The sequence below is a fragment of the Medicago truncatula genome, chromosome 2, assembly GCF_003473485.1.
Source record: "Medicago truncatula cultivar Jemalong A17 chromosome 2, MtrunA17r5.0-ANR, whole genome shotgun sequence".
NCBI classification, from domain to species: Eukaryota; Viridiplantae; Streptophyta; class Magnoliopsida; order Fabales; family Fabaceae; genus Medicago; species Medicago truncatula.
In genome coordinates, this window is record NC_053043.1 from 42,953,819 (window position 1) to 42,973,515 (window position 19,697).

The 19,697-nt window shown below is 33.2% G+C and overlaps 2 protein-coding genes across 2 annotated transcripts; one reads left to right on the forward strand and one right to left on the reverse strand.

Moving 5' to 3' along the window:
* Positions 1–1,544: 1,544 nt before the first annotated feature.
* LOC11417528 (glycosyltransferase BC10) lies at positions 1,545–4,918 on the reverse strand. The gene is made up of 2 exons (XM_003596863.4): positions 3,507–4,918; positions 1,545–2,041 (listed from the first exon to the last, which is right to left on the reverse strand). The coding sequence occupies exon 1, from the start codon at positions 4,644–4,646 to the stop codon at positions 3,540–3,542; it is 1,107 nt and encodes a 368-aa protein (XP_003596911.1). The 5' UTR covers positions 4,647–4,918; the 3' UTR covers positions 1,545–2,041; positions 3,507–3,539.
* A 7,833-nt stretch (positions 4,919–12,751) lies between these two features.
* On the forward strand, positions 12,752–17,002 carry LOC11422623 (eukaryotic translation initiation factor 3 subunit I). Its single transcript, XM_003596866.4, has 8 exons — positions 12,752–12,913; positions 12,996–13,414; positions 13,512–13,639; positions 14,424–14,543; positions 14,671–14,760; positions 15,621–15,707; positions 15,791–15,870; positions 16,759–17,002. Exons 2-8 carry the CDS (start codon positions 13,015–13,017, stop codon positions 16,832–16,834), a joined length of 981 nt encoding a protein of 326 aa, XP_003596914.2. The 5' UTR covers positions 12,752–12,913; positions 12,996–13,014; the 3' UTR covers positions 16,835–17,002.
* Positions 17,003–19,697: the final 2,695 nt, after the last annotated feature.

Genomic DNA, 19,697 nt, shown 5'->3' on the forward strand with positions numbered 1-19,697 from the left:
AATATTGAGCTTAATCTCTCTTTGTTTCTTAATTCCTTAATTCAATACTTATTATAGCTTATCTTGATTTTACATACACGTAATTGAAGAAAATTACAAAGCCACGTCCACCTAATTGTTGGTCTCACCTTTTATGCTGAAAAAACACATAATGGTGGTGCCTTGCAAACCCTAATCAACGTGGTTGATAGTTGGTACTGAACAAGCTAAAATGTTAGTTACATTGCTTAAACGTGGACCAGAATTTGCACACACCCATTAAAGTATGATATTTAGAACAAATACATTTTCACAATTGATTCGTTAAGAAACGAATCAAACCCTAATTGATAGGTTACTTAAAATGATATATGAAAAGCGATTTTAAATCGGATCTGAACAGGTTAGAAACTATTTTACAAAGATAAATCGGTTTAGGACAAAAAATGTTTTGGTTTATAAACTTAAACTAAAAAGTGAATCCGTTCACATTGTTTGGTTAACTCGTCACTCAGCACAACTTTACCTGTGACGTCTCATACGGAACTCATGTTTGGTAACACATAGTGATTGCTCTTGCGCCCCATCATTTGCTCACAATTTCTAAAAATTAACAATGAGGAGTTAACTCCCAATGCACTTTTAAACAAAAAAGAATATCGATCGAAAATTACAACACGATAGGTTGAGCAAATAAGAAGACCAATTGAGCAATCACATGTACTCTACTCATTAGTTGGAAGTCCACTCTTGAACAAATGTATTTCAGTAGATAACAGTAAATCGAGAACAAACATTAAAGAATAAACTAAGTTGGTGCTGGCCTGTGTGGTCCCCCTTCTGTTGTTAGCAAGTGAAGCAAAGTGGTACGATTTTCTTTGTCCTTAACACAACACAATAAACACATAACAGTGTTACATTGGTAGATCCTACTGCGGGCCCCACTCTCTTGTTAGAACTTAGAAAACAACTTGGATCACCGACAACTTCAATTTTTGTCGACACTTACACCGTAACCAAAGCTTATCCATGACAATTCTCGATCGTTGCTTAAAAAACACTTTTATCATCACCTTTTCAAATTTATTATTTTCTCCCTAATTTTAATACTATCTCTTTCCAATTTTCACCATATTTAAACAGCAAAGCATGAATTAATCATAGTACTCCTTGTCATTATTATAACCAAAAAAACAAATATCTAATATATGTTATAGACTAAATACATCAGCTACTGAACAAACTTTAAAAGTGATCTTGTGTTTATAATAGTGATCGGAGAAAGTATCATTAAATATACTTAGTAGTATTAGCTATTGCCATAAGATTATGGGCACATAATTAATCAAGTATGAACATAATGCAACTGCTAAAATATCTTGCTAATCCAAGGAAAGGAATCTGATACTACTCCACACACATAATGAAATTAAAGCCACTATAAGATAGTACCTTTCACTTTCAGTTTCCACGAAAGAAAGTGATCACATGAGTATACAGAAAGACCCAAAAAGAAGAAAAGTGAAAGGGGAAAGGGTAGGGGGCCAATAGAATTAGGAACCAGAAAAGGGAAAATAGAACAGTTGCAAAAAGGATCAATTGCAGAATTCACAAGCAATTGGCCAAATTTGAACGGAATATTTTTACATCATCAATGTTACCTCATGTTCAGGCAACACTTCATGTTTTTTGACCAAAAGAAGTACACTTTTGGAACTTCTTACTAGTATGTTTACACGCTTCATATGTACAAAAATCAGATAAGACAAAATTACCTAAACAATCTTCTATGGCAATTTACTTAACCAACTTGCACCAACTGAATATAGAAGAGCACCTGCCTCTCTTTTTTTACTCATCATCTACCTATCTCTCTGTTTTCTTGAATTTGATTCATCATTAATGAAATATGGAGTCGGTCCATCAGAGAGTTTCCGGTATATAGGTTGTGAGCCGTACATTGCTTCTTCAAACTATATACCACCATCAAGCTATAGCCACAACATCATCAAGCAATATCATCTCAGCCATAAATATCTTCACATTCACTGAAATTTTTCATCTGCAAGAAAAGAATAAAATTTGATCAGAAAATGTTATCTCAACTGCAGAATCTGATTAAGAAACTAATGGAAACAACATCTAGAACACGAGCAGAAAAAAATCTAGAAAAATTATTCTAATAGGCAGATAGGAAATTCCATTATCCATAAGCATAATAGATACTCCAGATCATGCTAACCCAATATCCACCATCCACTCTATAGTTTTTTCTATTTGGTATCCAAAAAATTTAGGTGACTAGTTCCCAGAACCTCAACATTCACCAAGATCTATTCATGTCACACCTTAAAAAGCGCTGCTAGAGGTAGTTGCAGATTACCCGCTAATCAGGTTTTCACATTGATATTAGGATTTGGACTCACGTCCTCAGAATCTAGTACTCTAGTTTTTTAAAATAAAAGATAAACCACCTAACATTCTAGTATTCTGACATTCAGCACACAGTACATCCTAAACCATTTCTTCGCCACAAAGCATGAATACCACAAACACAAACAGCAATTATACTCTCCATAATCAGCAACGGAACCCAATTCCTAATTTCTAAGTAAGCACAAATGCACTTTACACACCACCACCCACACATTAAGAAGCAACTCGAAGTCCCTTCAAAATTCTAATCCTCAAATGTCAAAATCTCAAATTGGCTTCGATTCCCAACTAAAAAAAAGTAAGTAAATGCACAAAACCATAAAGAAGATAAACCACCTAAGATTCTAGCACCAGAGATAGTTGCAAATTAACTGTTAATGAGGTCTTGACATCAACATCAAAATTTAAACTCACATCCTCGTGAAATATGAGCCGTAACCTTACCAATTGGACCAACTGTAACTACTCTAATTTTCACAAAAAAGATAAACCACTTAAAAGATTCTAGCACCATGCTTTTGACATTCAGAACACGATACATCCTAAACCATTTTATCACCACAAATACAAACAGCAATTATACCCTCTGTAATCAGCAACAGAACCCCATTCCTAATTTCTAAGTAAAACACAAATGCACTTCACACGCACACACCACCGGAGTCGGATTCCTGCAGTCACTCAATCAATGCATTGCAAGATCGGAGGGTGCAGATTTAACACTAACAAATCTATTAAAAATTACTGATAAAAAACAGCTGGATTCACCTGCACTCACTAGTTGACCACAGTGAATCCATTTCCCACACCACACATGAAGAAGCAACTCCAAGTCCCTTCAAAATTCTAATTTCCTTTGATTCCAACAAACAAAAAGTAATTTGAACTAACCCCTAAAAACATCAAGGAGTATTTCAAGCACAGATACAACACAAGCATCAAACCCAGATTCTAATTTCTAACATAAAACCTGATACATAATAATTCCCATCAAATAAAGTTCCAAACTTTTCTCATAACTAATTGAACCCATCAATAACAAAAATGAAAATAGTAATATCAATATCAACAGTTTCACAATAACAACATACCATATCAAGATCTTGAAATTTCTCCCCAAATTTTCAATCTTTGAAAATAACAGATTTGGCAATACCCATCAATGGTTCCAAGCAATCAGGAACAAATTTCCTGGCAAACAAAAAACTCTCCGAATTAGTCGACTTTCTCAACCGGAGAATAAGCTCCGGTGACACTTCCTCCGGCTGATACGTATGAGGATGCCCGTTAACAGTCCCAGTCCAATTCACATTGGTAAGTGTATAGCCAGTAACACCGTCAGAATCCTCCATAGACAACAACGTAGGAAAATAATGTTCTTCAGGATAACACTCATCATCACGGTAACAAGGAACCTTAAACTTCCTCCACAATGTCCTATCCTTAACAACAACCAAAGCATGTTTTCTTGTCAAAGTAAAAAACTGCGACCCAACACGAAATTTCTCAAACGGAACTTCCGGCATCATCGCGTAACGACCACGCGCTGTGTAACGCTTCCATAACCTAGGTCCATTGTTGATAATTTCAATAAAGCTTTTATATTTCAACCGAACACCAAATTGGGTTGATTCCGAATCGGTTAAATCAAACGTCGGTGAAAGAAAAAGTGATTTATAGATATAATCAAATGAATGAAGAGGGATGCAATATTGGGAAAGAACGATGAAATAAGCATTGGAAGCATCGTCGAGGATCGCCGAAGCAAGTAAACGGCGCGTGGCGGAGATTAAAGTGGGTGAAGCACGGTAGGTTTTCTTCGAAGATATAAATTTGAAGATGGGGTTGTAATTGTTGCTTGAACGGAGGAGCGTGAGGTTCACGCGCGGGTCGGAATGAACATAAACATTGAATAATTTAGATGGGGTTGTTTGGAAGAAGAGATTCCAGAGAGGGGTGAAATGGAGATCGGTGTTTGTGAGGAAAAGGAAAGCGATTTTGAAGGTAGGGTTTTTGGAAGAGAGATGAAAGAATTTGGAGGGGTGTGAAGAGGAAGAAGGGGGTGTAGAATGTGAAATAGCGGTGTTGAAGAGGTTGATGTCATCGAGTTCATCGGTTGGGGAGATTGGAATGGGAGAAGGATGAGGTGGGAGAATAGCAGGAGCGAGAAAGAAGAGAATTGGAAGAGAAAGAAGGAGAGAGAAAGTTAGAAGATATGGGTTTGAGAACATTGAGTTTGATATTAGGGTTATTATTCTCCAGTGTGGAAGTTGTAACACTCTTGGAGAAGAATGAGGGTCTGGAATTGTGAATGTGAATCTTGAATCTTAGATAAAATTTTCTTGTTCTTGGGTTTGGGTTTTGGGGGTGAGAATAGAAATGGGAATGATTGAGAGAATAGAAGAAATTTGGGGGTTTTGTTTAATGTTTTGATGATGATGTTATGTTAGGTTTGACGTTGAAGATGGTAAAACTACTAGCTGTTACAAAGAAGTAAGGTTTGTTTGGTTGTTGATAACTTTTTCTGTTTTTGTTTTAGACTAAACGCGTGCTTAAAAAAGAAAACAAGACTGAAAAAAACTGAATTTTAATATTTGAATCAAAATGTAACGGTATATACCCAAAAATAAACGGAGAATTATATTTAAATCAAGAAATTGAGTAAAATGGGACACCCAAAATTAATCATTTTTAAATTAAATAAAGCTAACTCAACTTGGTATATACACATAGTTATTATATGTGGGTTCAAACTTCACTTCTCACTTATTTACCGTAAGAACTGGATTTTTAACCTCTAACTACTCATTTATATTGTTTGGAGTTTTTTTTTTGGTTACATATTGTTTAGAGTTTGAACCCCATACAATATCAGTGAAAAATTAATTCAATTAAAAAAATAATTAAATATGTTAGAATCAATTTTACATTTTTAAAATTAATTTTGATCCATATAAAAGTAAAATCAAACATTCACCAATTTTTATTAAAAGTTGGTTAAACCTGTTTTATACCAAGAGAAATGTTAGAAACACTTTCTTTTTGATTTCTAACACTCACTCTTATCTTTTTTATCTGTAACACTCACTCTTAAATTACTTAAATTAATAAGGATCCTATCACTATGAATTAAATCTATGTCCAATCTCATCTTATTAGTCATAAAATCCATCAAGCAGCATAATCGAGACAAAAACGTGAAAACCAAACATTATCCCATCAAATTGGATGTGTTAGAGTACATTTATTACATTTTTCTTATAGAAAAAAAGTATGTGAGTTGAACTATAGAGGCTCATCATCGGCAGGATAAACCCTAAGATAAATTCATTGGCTATATCGCTATCACTAATGATTAATTAAAAGTTTAATTGCAACCTTGATCTTCTCTTTTGATATTTTTTATGCTTTGATCTCATAATTTTGAAATCCGCATATTTGATCCCTTAATTACCCTTTTTTCAATTTTTTATAAATTGGACCCAATATTTTCAACGACGCCAATGTGACACAATATAAATGATGTCTCACTTAACTTCATGCACATATGGATTTTTTCGGTTTCACATTCCTATACATTTCTTTACCATTTTCTCCTTAGTATATGAAGCTGTTTAAATTATAGAGGATTCGCAAAACAATTGCAAGGAGAATCACAATGAAGAATCATAGGTTCGGGTTCACAAATGTTGGAAGAAGATAGAAGAAAGGTTTGATCTTTGATTGACAAATGTTGATGGAGATGAAATGTGATTAGGGTTCTTCTATTTTTTTGTCAAGTATTTTAGTGGCTAGAAATTCACCTCTTAAGATGAATTAGCGGGAAATTCTGGATTCAAACTCCAGTCTCGACATATCGCAATTTTCCTGCCAACTGAACTATGCTTCCATATTCTATATGTGAAAAAGATTCAATTTCAATTTTTCATCATAGGGTTAATTAAATTTTTAGTCCCTATAAATATTCGCAGTTTTGTTTTTTGTCCTTACAAAATAAAATTACATTTTTTAGTTCCTGTGACATTTTCCTTAAGCATTTTAGGGACCAAAAATGTTGATGAAATTTTTTTATAGGGACTAAAAATGCTGACGGAAAATTTTATAGGAACTAAAAACACTAACGGAAAATTTTGTAGGGACTAAAAACTGTGATTTATTTTTATAGGTACTAAAAACAAAACTGCAGATATTTATAGGGACCAAAAACTTAATTAACCCTTCATTCTATAGTCAAATATATACATACGTTAGCGCGATAGAAAAACAAGAGAGACGAGCACTCCCATGTCCGTCTAGACGCTAGTTAAAAATAAAAGGAGTACAAACTTTTTGGTATGACCTTTTTCTTTTCAAATTGACCCTTATATAAACTATTTTATTTAAAATTTATTCCTTATTTATTTAATTAAATTATCGAATTTTTAAATATTGAAATTTGCATGGAAAAAGCTACTAAGTTTTGTTGGAACATTTTCTCTTTCAATTTTACTCTCACTTAAACTTTTTTTTCTCACCATTTTATTCTTCTTCTTTATCAATAAAATACCTTAATTTTACAACATCTCTTATTTTTATGGATAAAAGTGGAAAAACACGCACATTAATACCATCTCAAATCATTATGTAGTTTTGCGAAAATTCTAATATAGACCATTACAACAAATGGTCTGTGTCTAAGGATTTCATGAAGCAAGGTTGCTGAGGCCAAAATAGAGAGTCCTTTGCTTAAATTCATTAATTGCATAATCAACTTGAAAATGACCAACACCTGATCCTGGTTTACCATGCCTTAAAGCTGGATTACCTGAATTTTCAAGAGATTAACAGTATGAGAGTACATTTGAAATGGTTCTGGAATAAACACTAACAAAATAATGTGTATAGAACAAATAAGCATGATCATGTAGATCAATTTAAGAGTTAAAATCATAACAGAAAACAGAAGCTGTGACAATCAAACACTCCTTCTCCAAAGAAAATAAAAGAAACTTGCAAGCACTTGTGAGACTCTGATTTTCGAGAATGTTTGGGAGAGCTTATGAAAAATTGCATATAGCTTACGACATATCTATAAACTATTTCCAACTTATTTTCATAAGCTCTCCAAGATAGCTTATGAAAACAATTTATAACTTATATAAAAATTGTTTGACTTTATTTTATCTTTTACTAGAGAAACAACTTCTAATAAAAACTTAAATAATATAGCTTATTAAGCAGAAATTGTTGCGATGACTTTAGGTTGACAGACAGGTCAAATTTTTTATGCTTGCAGAGTTTTTGTTCACATTATTCCCAACACTTAAGAGTCCATCCCTACTCCATCAGCCATTTTCACCTGGTTCTTTGAATAACTATTATCTTAAAGGTAACAAAGGGTGATTGCATTATTGAAAATATAATAATTCAAGATACAGAAAAGTAAGAGTACATTTATAGGTAAACTATTATGGCCCTAGCTTTAGGCCAAAACTGAAATGTAAAACACATAACAAAAATATACTCGAGATCTTAACAAACAATGTAGATTTCACCTAAACCAAATATATTTTTTAACGTCACAGTCGATGCAAAATCTGTAACAACAAAGAAGAAAGGGAATTGTTGTTACAGATACACCTAGTGCAAATTCACCTTTCTAGCAGAACACTAGTAAAGGAATTATATGGCCAAATAAGTGCAAAAAATGAAAGCAGATGGCTATAGACAGTCTTCAACTAACAATTGAACTATGATCTACTGAAATGTATGTCGATGACGAAAAGCTAAGTTGTACACGGTGAAAAAAGCGATATTTATCGGCCAATGTTATGATTAAGTGGCTGAGGCTATAAGTAAATTTGCATTTACATCACCCACCGGCAAAACTAAATTAAGTTTGTTTTGACTGACAAAGACACAAAGTTAATAACAATCAAATCATAATTACGACAAGGAGTTAAAAACAGGAAAAAAAATTAGACGATTGTTCAAATACAGAAAACGCATTCAACAAAGTATATTAGCAGATAAATAAAATATTACATTGTTTTTGGGTAAAATAAGTGTTGGATAGTCGTCCAAGACTCTGTCAAAGAGCTCTTTTTCCCAACAGCTATCCTATTGTTTTCCTCATGAGAATTTAGCTTTTTCAGAATTTGTATTCCCTTTGGAGATTCATCAAAATATTTCGACAAAGCTCCATCCCTCAAATTTAGAATTTCTTTAAAATCTGTCATAGTCTTCTCCCTTCCTTCCTTTGCAAGTTGAAGTTCCTTCTCCAAATGTTCTATTTTAATGTCAAAATCCTGCTTGTCTTTCAAGAGTTCCTCGCAGCGTTTTTCAGCAGCTTTCTTCTCATCAATGAGTGATCTGAGCATTTGAAAAATTGTGTCGTGCTCTTGTTGGTGATAAAAGGGATGTCAATACGAAGGCTATTTACAATAATCTGTACTGCAGTGAAAATACCTAGGTTGACACCACTCAAGTACATTTTGAAGTCCTGAAGATCTTTAACCACTTGGAGAAGTTCGTTGTAGATGGCAACGTCAGAATAAATTATCTCAAAGTTGTGACTAAACAAGACCTTTAGTTTTTCCAAATGCTCTACTACCTTGGAATTACAAGAGTCTTGACTCTTGAGAAAAGGTAATTGAAGCAAGCTCTTCAGTCTCGACAATATCATAATTTGTAATTTGATCTCCTTTGGGAGAAAAATCCAAATGTTTCTCTATGGTTCTCTCTTGAGATGTATATATCAACATTGAGACGTTCATCAGCAGTAATCTCCAAAATAGGTTGGATATACGTGGCATCCTTTGGTTCAGAAATTTCATCTGCATTCGGCTGTGAAGAATTTGGCTAACACTTGATATATAATTCAATATATATGTATGTGATACATCATTCAATAAAAAATATAGGATGTGATACGTGTGTGATACATCATTCATTAAAAACATAGCTCTTAGTACACTTATTTACTACAGACATGGGCCTAAAGAGGAGTAAGATCATCTTGTAAAACATTTTCAGAAAGAAACTTACTTGAAATAAGAAGGTATTGCTTATTGTTGGCTTCTACTTCTGGATGTATCTGTCTAGGTTACTCTGGTGGTAATGCAGTCTCTAGAATAAAGAAGGAATAGCTGGGTGATACTAGTATACTAATTGGTGGAACGAATATGAATGGTTTACGTGAGAGAGAGGAAGCACAGCACAGTCAATACACATTGGAATCATGAGAAAATATTAAAACCAATGTTGGTGGCAGCAATTGGTAACCGTGAAAAACTGAAGGGGTGCAAGAAGAGAGGGAAGATAATAAAGGAAAAGAGAAGGATATGCTTACTGCATTAGTAAGTATCATAACCTTTGATTTTGTTTTGATCTTAGGGTTTTAAATTAAGGGCAATGGTTAGCAATTAATCATAACGTGACTTACACTCTCCCTTTCACTATAGTTATTGTGATTAATCTTTAAAATCAAAACAAAATAAAAGGCTATGATGTATAGTAACTTTAATAGCTTATTTATCGAGTAAACATGTAATGATCTAAGATATGCCCGTTAGAATGATATAAGTTCAAGTTATATTAGGTGATCAGTCAGGCTCTCAAGAAGGATCTAGAGATGTCATTTGACTAAGTTGTTAGAATGTCAATGCTATAAATAATGGAATGGTAATCATTATCAAATGAAGAATTTAGTTATATTAAAATAGTGTAGTTGTAGGTTTTAGTCTCTTTTAATATAATTTCTCTTTCATTTATGAACAACCAAAAAGTTGTTCATAACAAAACATATCGTTCTTAAAGGAAAATAGGTGATGAATAGGTAAAAGAGAGAGGAGTAGTAAAGTTAGCAATCTATGTATTTAATGCATTGAAATTTATAATATTTGAGTTTTTGAATCAATCATTTCTAAATTTAGGTTCCTTAAAGAGTATCTCAAGGCACTCTAGCAAAACCCTAAATTTAATGATGAAGTTTGTGCTTTATTAAAACTCGATTTCATATGTAAGCATGTTCATTGATTTTTGAATCACAATAGACCTAATCGATGGGTGTGTGCACTCTCATATTTTACAAAATAAATGAGTGATCAGCTTACATTTTTACACTTTTATTTTTGCATGAATCTCGTCATGTTTGAATGTGTATGGAGCGAGGTCATGGAAAGGATCATGACCATCAATAAAGGGCTTAAATTCCTTAGTATTTGGACCAATCTACTATTGGTATTGTAGATGCAAACCAGGCAAAAAGACAAAAAAACATTGTCGTGAACAATATAAAAAAGTGGGGAAAATCCTATTGTCCCCAATCCGGCCTCTTGTTTTAGAAATACTTTGAATATTTGTGACCAACAAGATCTTGGATATAAGGGAGATCCATGCACTTGGGCAAATAACCACCACGAACAACATCATATTAAGTCCAGATTGGATTGATTCCTGGCTACTAGTCTCTTTAAGTGGTAAAAAAGATGCGATGAATCTTATCTTATCTTATTATAATTAAAGAATGGAAAGTGAGTAAATATTTTGGAGTTAAAAAGAGCTAGGGCCTTATGGCTTCAACATGGTGATAAAAAACATGGCTTCGTGATCTTATTAAGATAAGAACATTCTAGAAGCTACACGATGGATCAAAGGCAAGAACATAAGGATACTGTGATCGAGTATGAATCTCACTATGTTGCGAAGGCAAATGTTTTTTCTATTGTCACTGTTGTAGAGTGACTCAGACTTGTGTAGATATTTTGAGTAGTCTTTCTAGGATTTATGTTTGTTGGGTTTGGAGAAATGAGATCAATGTTAGAATGACACATGATTTAGGACGGACGGAGTATCTATTTGTGAATTCCAATAAAGATGAAATCGGTTTTTCCCTCAAATTATAGAATTATGGTCTTTTGACAATGAGTCATTTGAGTTTCAATATAATTTGTTTTTAATAAAATATATAAATATATTGTTGGCATAAATCATTATTGTCAACATAACACAATTTTGAACTTTAAAAAAAAAAATACAATTTTAACATAATATTTTTTTTTTTATCAATAGTTAATTGTTTCAAATGGTAATTGACATGAATTCCTTAAGTAAATGGTAGAGGGTTGGATAGTCTAATTAATTTGAGGAGAAAAGAGTTGGAGGTCCTAAATTCAAATATGTATCGGGAAGAAAAAACTAACACAACAACTAATTATTAATATTGGTCATTAAAAAAAGTGCTAAAGAGTTTGATCTCTAATGTTTGCGTATGAAAAAATCTGATTGAAATAGGATAATCTATTTTTCGTGCTCGAAATATTTTTTGTAGAGATTCACGGTTAAAAGGATATAAAATTTATCATCTCTCTCTTCCTTCCTCTCTCTCTCTCTTCTCTCCTTCTCAAACCCTAGCCGTCACCATTCTCTTCTTCTTCTTTCTAGAGGGGTGATTTAGGGTCAATTTTGACTCAAAAATCACCCCTCTGAATTGTTTTTCCTTCTATTCTAATTCAATAAGCGATTTCACATATTTTCTACTTTCTTTCGTTTGTTTTTGCGATTTCGTCGTCTCTGAACGACTCTGTTTGTTTTGATTTCCCGTCTTTGTGCGATGTGTTTTTGATTTCTCGTCTTAGTGCGGTGTTTATTTGATTCAGGTTGAAAGATTAACTTTGAGCAAGTGCAAATCCGTTCAATGACAATGACTTTGGCGTCGTCAACGTTGCAGATCAGGAGACATGAGTATTCTGGAGACATGAATATAGTCGTATTAGTCATATTTGTAGGCATATGTACTTTGCCGTTTTATGCTATTAACATGGATGTTGTGAGTTTGTACACAGATTCATCATTTTTGTTTTTAGCGAATTTAAATTTATATTATATCGATATACTCTATCAATTTGAATGAATGAATATCGTTTATTTTTGTCAAAAAAAAAATATAAACTTCCTACATTTTTTTAAGGAATATAAACTTCCTACATTTCTCGATAGAGATTCAATGTTATAGTTGGATATAACATTGTATTAAAAACAAAAGAGTTTTAATTTTAACTATAAAATAAGATACCAACTCTTTTATTGAAAAACATAAAGTTTGATTTATATACACGTGTAAAAAAAATAATGCAAACATCATTTCAATGAAGTATAATAGCTAAAGTTGAGGTCATGAGTTTAAAACCAGACAAAATATATATATATATTTTTTTTTTTTTAAAGAATAGAAAATCATTTTTTTTGAGAGAAAATAAATTTTGTAAATCGATGAATAAATATATCTGAACTCATCGATTTAAAAAATGTAAATTTTACACGGATAGTGTATAAATTAAAAAAATAAATAAAAAAATAAACGCAAGCCCAATCCGTCAGCCCATTTCATTAGAAGGTTTGCGATTCGGAAAAACAAACCCTAAAACAACATCTCAGCCGCTGTCGCACTGAACTCAACTCTCTCCTCACCGGAAAACGGAGGAACTCATCGTCCGTCGCAAGAAAATTCACTGTCCAGGTAGGTTCTCCTTTCCGATATTGATTTCATAATTCAATTGTAACAATTTCAACTTATAATCTTTTATTTTCCTTCTTTGTAGCAATTAACAATTCATAACCATGAGACCAATTCTGATGAAAGGCCACGAGAGGCCATTAACATTCCTCAAGTACAACCGTGACGGCGATCTTCTTTTCTCTTGTGCTAAAGATCACAATCCCACCGTTTGGTTTGCCGATAACGGCGAACGTCTCGGCACTTACCGTGGTCATAACGGTGCTGTTTGGTGTTGTGATGTTTCGCGTGATTCCGGTCGGCTTATTACCGGCAGTGCTGATCAGACTGCTAAGTTGTGGAATGTGCAGACTGGTCAGCAGTTGTTTACTTTTAATTTTGATTCTCCTGCTAGGTCTGTCGATTTCTCTGTTGGTGATAAGCTTGCTGTTATTACTACCGATCCGTTTATGGAACTTTCTTCGGCTATTCATGTTAAACGCATTGCTAAAGATCCCTCTGACCGTAAGCACCAATGTGTCTGTGCTTTATTGATGTTATTATGTCTGTCCAAATTTGACAACTACTGATGCTAATGCCAATGTTTGTTTGTTCTATTCAGAGACTGCGGAATCTTTGCTTGTAATTAAGGGTCCTCAGGGAAGAATCAATAGAGCCATTTGGGGACCACTAAACAAAACCATTATCAGTGCCGGAGAAGATGCTGTCATTCGTATTTGGGATTCTGAGGTGAGGTCTTGCTTCTTATTACCTATTTTTATTTATTTTGTAAACACTCACACACGGTCCATGTGATAGAGATTCGACGAAATTTTACAGTTAGGGATAGAGTTGGTGACCTAGGTGGTTTGGACGTGTAGAGAGGAGATCTGTAGTTATGCAGTAAGGAGAGTAAATTAGATGGAGGATAGACAATTCACTAGAGGCATAGGAAGAGCTAGAAAAACTATAAGAGAAACTAATAAGAAGGATTTAGAGATTTCTGAGATGCATATGAATATGGTATATGATAGAACATTATTGTGTGCTTTAGTGGGATAAGGCTTGCTTCTCGTTGTTGTTGTTGCAAACACTAAGGCTTTGTTTGCGAGTTTGAAGGGGAAGGGAAGGAAATGCTTGAAAAAAAAAAGGAAGGAGTGAGTGGAAGAAATAGAGGACATTGGAGGAGGGGCTTTGGTGGGATTATTTTTCTTCAAAATAGAAAACCCTCCTCATTTGGGGGAACTAAAAAATTGTATTGGAGGAGGGTTTATATGAATTCTTCAATTTTAATATACGTTGTTATAATATTCTTAAAATTAAAAATATATTAATTACATTAATTTATCACTCTCTAAAAAAATACTTTCAAAAATTGTGAAAAATTTCTCAATTTTCCCCTATATTTTTCTCCCCCCAAAGCCTTTCCTTCCTCCTCCCCTCCAAACTCCCAAATAAAGCTCAAGTAGTCTCTAATACTATCTCCAGTTCTCCACCAACTACAACTACTTCATTCTGTTTGACTTGCTTGCAGACCGGAAAACTACTAAAGGAGTCAGACAAGGAATTGGGCCACAAAAAGACAATAACATCACTCGCCAAATCTGCTGACGGTTCCCATTTCTGCACTGGATCCCTTGATAAGTCTGCTAAGGTATCATCATCATTTTATTTACTTTTTTTTTTATCTTCTGTAACATACCATGATATTATTGCAGTCCACTTAACCTGTTTCCTTTCTTTTTTGCAATACTAATGGATGTTTTTTGGCTATTAACTAGATTTGGGATAGCAGAACATTGTCTCTGGTCAAGACATATGTGACAGAACGCCCTGTCAATGCAGTTACTATGTCACCTCTTCTTGATCATGTATGTATTTCTGTACTGTCAATTGTTTAATTTAAGTCGTGTCCCGATATTCATATAAATAACTTTGCTAATCTATTCAAGTAATAATTAATGGGGGAGTTTGTTTGAAGGACTTAAAAATTAGTCCTAGGAATAACATACCCGGGAATATAATGTTGGGAGTTTGATTCTTGGGTATTTTAAAAAAAAAACTGTTTGGCGCATTCTGTAACATTCCTAGGAAATTTGGAAGTTTTTTTTTTTTTTTTTTTTTTAAAATATATAAAATTCAATAGGAATCCACTTTCCCACCCTTTAACATGGGAATATTGGAAGTTATGGGAAGTTATTCTATTCCCAAGAACCTTCATACCCAGGAATAATTGTTTATCAATCTTGTAAAAAACATGGGTATACTCATTATCCACCCATGTATTCCCAGGAATGTAATTTTTAACCTTCAAACAAACACTCCCAATGTCTTTCTCCTGCATAAAGGTGTCCTATTTGTTTAGGAAGCTGGTTAAAAATTTGCATAATACCCCAACACCTTTCTTTCTTGGTGTGAATTTATTCTCCATAAACTACAAAATTCTCTTCTGCATATCCCAATTGCTTAATAGTCCTGGAAACAGCCTCTTGTGTGAAAACAGGGTAAGGCTGCGTACAATACACCAAATGGTGGGACCCCTTCCCGGACCTGCGTATGCGGGAGCTTTAGTGCACCGGGTTGCCCTTTTTTTAAATATCCCAATTGTTTAATAGTACATTGCAATAAATTCTGATATCTACTTCAGTTTTCATTTTACTGTTATTTGGTACGTGTATTACTCCAGTCATTGTTTGGTTTTCTCTATTCCTTACCCTGTGTTATTTTGTAGGTGGTACTTGGAGGTGGTCAGGATGCATCAGCTGTCACAACAACTGATCATCGTGCTGGAAAGTTTGAAGCCAAGTTCTTTGATAAGGTAGATAGTTTTCCTTCCAATACCATTTCAAGTTCTTGAAGGTGTCTATTTTTCATATTTCTTATTTTGTTTCATTTGTTTAGATTCTTCAAGAAGAAATTGGGGGTGTGAAAGGGCATTTTGGACCGATTAATGCACTTGCCTTCAACCCTGATGGAAAAAGGTACATCCTTTATTTTTAATCTTCACCTCTTTCTGTGTTGCAGCATATCATATTTTTACTGTTGGAGATCTGCAATTCACTGATGAATTGGAAAAATGGGCTACCGTGATTATGTTAATGCCTTACTAGCAGAATTTATATCCACCATTGATTCACATTTTTTCAAGAAACAAAACCCGATTCGCATAATTGTTTGAAATTTCAATATTTTTCCTTATGCTATTTACTTGCATGATTGTCTAATAGGCATATTGCGTAATAAATATCAACAGATTTTAGATTGTTTGGCCAACCATGCTCAATTTTTCTTCTTTATATTGCATTGATAAGAAAATCCTTCATTGATGCTGTTTCTTTTCAAAATACGATTTTGCTGTAGTGTTGGGGACCTCTTGTTCACAACAAAGTAAAATCCATGGAAACCTTGAAATATTTCCTAAGGATATAGGACGGATTGATCAATAATTGGAATATAGCCTTGTTCTAATTTACAAGTTAATCATAAACAGGCGAAATTGTTCATTTTTACTTGTCTGATGCCATGCGGTGCCCCCATTTAACCTTCCAATTTGATGGATCTTTTAAATTTATGCTAAGCAGTGTGCTTATTCAAATGATTTATGCCAGACATTTTTAAGGATTTAAGCTAGACATCGGTTTCCTGTATTATGTAATTATCATGGATAAGGAGTGTGATTATTCCAACATTTTGGTAATGTTTCCTGTATTATGTAATTATCATGGATAAGGAGTGTGAATATTCCAACATTTTGGTAATCGAAGATGATCAATGTAGTAGTAATCGACACATTTGTTGAGATTAAATTATTGTTTCAGATTATACGTTGTTGAACTAAGACTATATCTCACATTCTTCTTATTTTGTAGTTTTTCAAGTGGAGGAGAAGATGGATATGTACGTTTGCATCACTTTGACCCAGATTATTTCAATATCAAAATTTAGTGCCTAGAAGTTAGCTTTCAATTTCTTTCACATAATATATTTGCTGACGCTGTTGTGTACTAAAGCTGTTCCTAGTAATCCTTTTGTAACAACATTATGAATGAATTTTGGTTGGTGTTGGACTCCCGTATTCAAGATTTTCATAGCACATCATTTGAATTTGGGACATATTTAGGAGCTTGGCATATCTTTTTGTTGTTAAAGCACATCACCTTTTAAATTAGGTGTCACCAAAATATATAACTCGTTAAGATTGTGTGGAAGATTATAGGAATGTGGAGAAAAAATGATGGGATATATTAGGTGTAAAATTCTGACATGGTATGTGAAAATCTTAGAATAGGTACTGTGACAAGTTTTGTTACGTTAATTTTTTCCCCTTGAGGTTCTAGTACTAGACTAGTATCACTCTTTTAAGAGTTATATATTTGTTTTCTTTTATTAAAAATTAAAAATAATATCTAACGCTTTCTTTATCACTTTAACACTGGGCGTAAACACAAGAGAACTTTATCTTGATAGTTTCAACTCATTAGGTGGTTAGATTACATACTTTAAATTAAAATTGGCATGGTAACCTACAAGACCTTGTATTTGGCATTTGAAGCCATACATTCATAAATAATTTTTAGGTATTGTTGTCTTCTTTCTTTTGTCTTTGGAAAAGTTGTTTTCGTTACACTAGTGAGAAGCCGTGCAAAAATATTAGGGTATGTTTGTTTCTGGGTTACAAAATTTATTCCCAGGATTAACTGTCCTATAATGATGGGAATTTTTTTCCAAGGAATGTTTAATAAAAGTGTTTGGATAACAATTTAAGTTCCTGGGAATAATCTTTTAAAATTTCTATCAATTGTAATTATTTTAAATATTATAAAAATTATGTTTCATCGTGTGTATAAATGGATGTTCATTTTCCTAATTAATTAAGATAATATGTACCAAAAAATAATAATAAGTACATGTAAAAGAAGAAAAAGAAAATGTTACGGCAGTTAAGGTATGGGGTTAGTGGATTAGTGGGGTTAACACATTATTTTGCACAAAATAATCGACGGGAATGAAGTTTTCCATGGGTATAATTCTTTCGTAGAAATATATCTTTTTTCCTTTATAACAAACATGGGTATAATTATTGATGGCCTCATTATGTTTCCAACCTCCTATTCCCAGGAATAAGTTTTACAACCCTCAAACAAACACACCCTTAAGTCTTGCGATGTGCCCTTTAATTAACACCAGCATAACAATATCTAAAATTGGAAAGAAGCTAACATAGAAAGTTAACTAATGAGACTGAAATCAATCACAGGGTATAAAGTCACATATGTGGTTGGTTAACAACATTAGAAAGTTCCTTAAAAAAAACATTCGAAAGTTGTCACAATTCAATAACTACACGTAACAATTTTTTTTTGGTTGAACAATACACGTAACAACAATTTTAAACATCATTACCTAAACTTTTTAGATGTTCAAATATGAACGAAATCAATAATAACAATCTAAATTATGCTCAAATATATGTATTTTTGGGTACAAAAGACAGATATACATATGTTGTCAAACAATCATTTTTTTATTTAAAAATGTGTTTTGAATGAGAAAGAGATTCCCTCCTGTGACTTTAATCTCATACTTTTAATATTAAAAGACATGTTTTTCTTAAAACACACTATGATTTTTCTTTCATTCAAGTTGTGAAAAAGATGTTACAATTCTTCTTCTTTTATAGTCAAGAAGGAACGCAAAAGATAAAGATAGAATTATTCATTCACATGCCACTAGTAAAAACACTATTGACGTGCATTATAATTACGTAGGGGTGACAATATGATCCATGAGATCCATATCCATCCACTACAAAATCCACCCAATCCATCCATCAAACAAAAAAAATTGTTAATGAATTGGTTTGAATCCATCCATTTAAAACTAGAGCATTACTTTTCCCACCCTATGTCTTTCCTCGCGCGCCCTACGTAAATGAGTAACGGATTTTGTAATCCGGAAACTTCAAAAAATAGGACGCGTTACATGATGTTTCCGGATTACATAATCCGGAAACCCTCTGAACACCATTTTTCAAGGTAAAACAGTCCGGATTATATAATCCAAACTGTATTAGCATAAATTCTAAACAAGTTTGTAACATGGATAGTCATTTTAGGGATAATATTAATCTTCCTAACTCTCATCCTTCTGTTTTGGGTCATTGTTACCCGTTCTTAGGCAAAAATCGGGTTTTCAGACTACTTAATCGAATTGCTCCGAATCTTCCCCATAAAATAAAAAAAATTCAAGGACTATGACTCCCGTAGAATTCAATGCATATACGTTCTGATAGGTAGCTCCGAGCCTCCAACCATACTCCCTTTCTCAGCTTTGACTCAAATTCCTTTGATATTACATGCTGCTATCTACATTGATTGTACCTCACCTTCTGAATAATCTCATATACTTCCTTCATTACACTACCATGGTTATCTTTGCCTTTTGGAAAAAAAAAACCATTGTTGCCTTTCTATCTGATCAGCAGGACCACAAAACATACAAAGTGACAAAAAACTTGATGATGCTCCGGAGATGACCTTCGGATGTCCTCAGATTCATCAATTCAACCACCCTCAACTCTTTGGAATTTGAAAACGTGCAAACAAATATTTTTGTTTTTAAAAAAGCATAATAATAATACTCAATACAATAATTTTAAAAATAATTGGAAAAGCCGAAACTATTATTGATAATGTGATATTAACAACGATATACTACACCCATTTAGATTAATTTAGTGGTGTTGACTTGAGAGACTTTAGAATGTGTTCATTTTAAGGTCTCAAATTTGAAGTTTAACTTCTTCAAA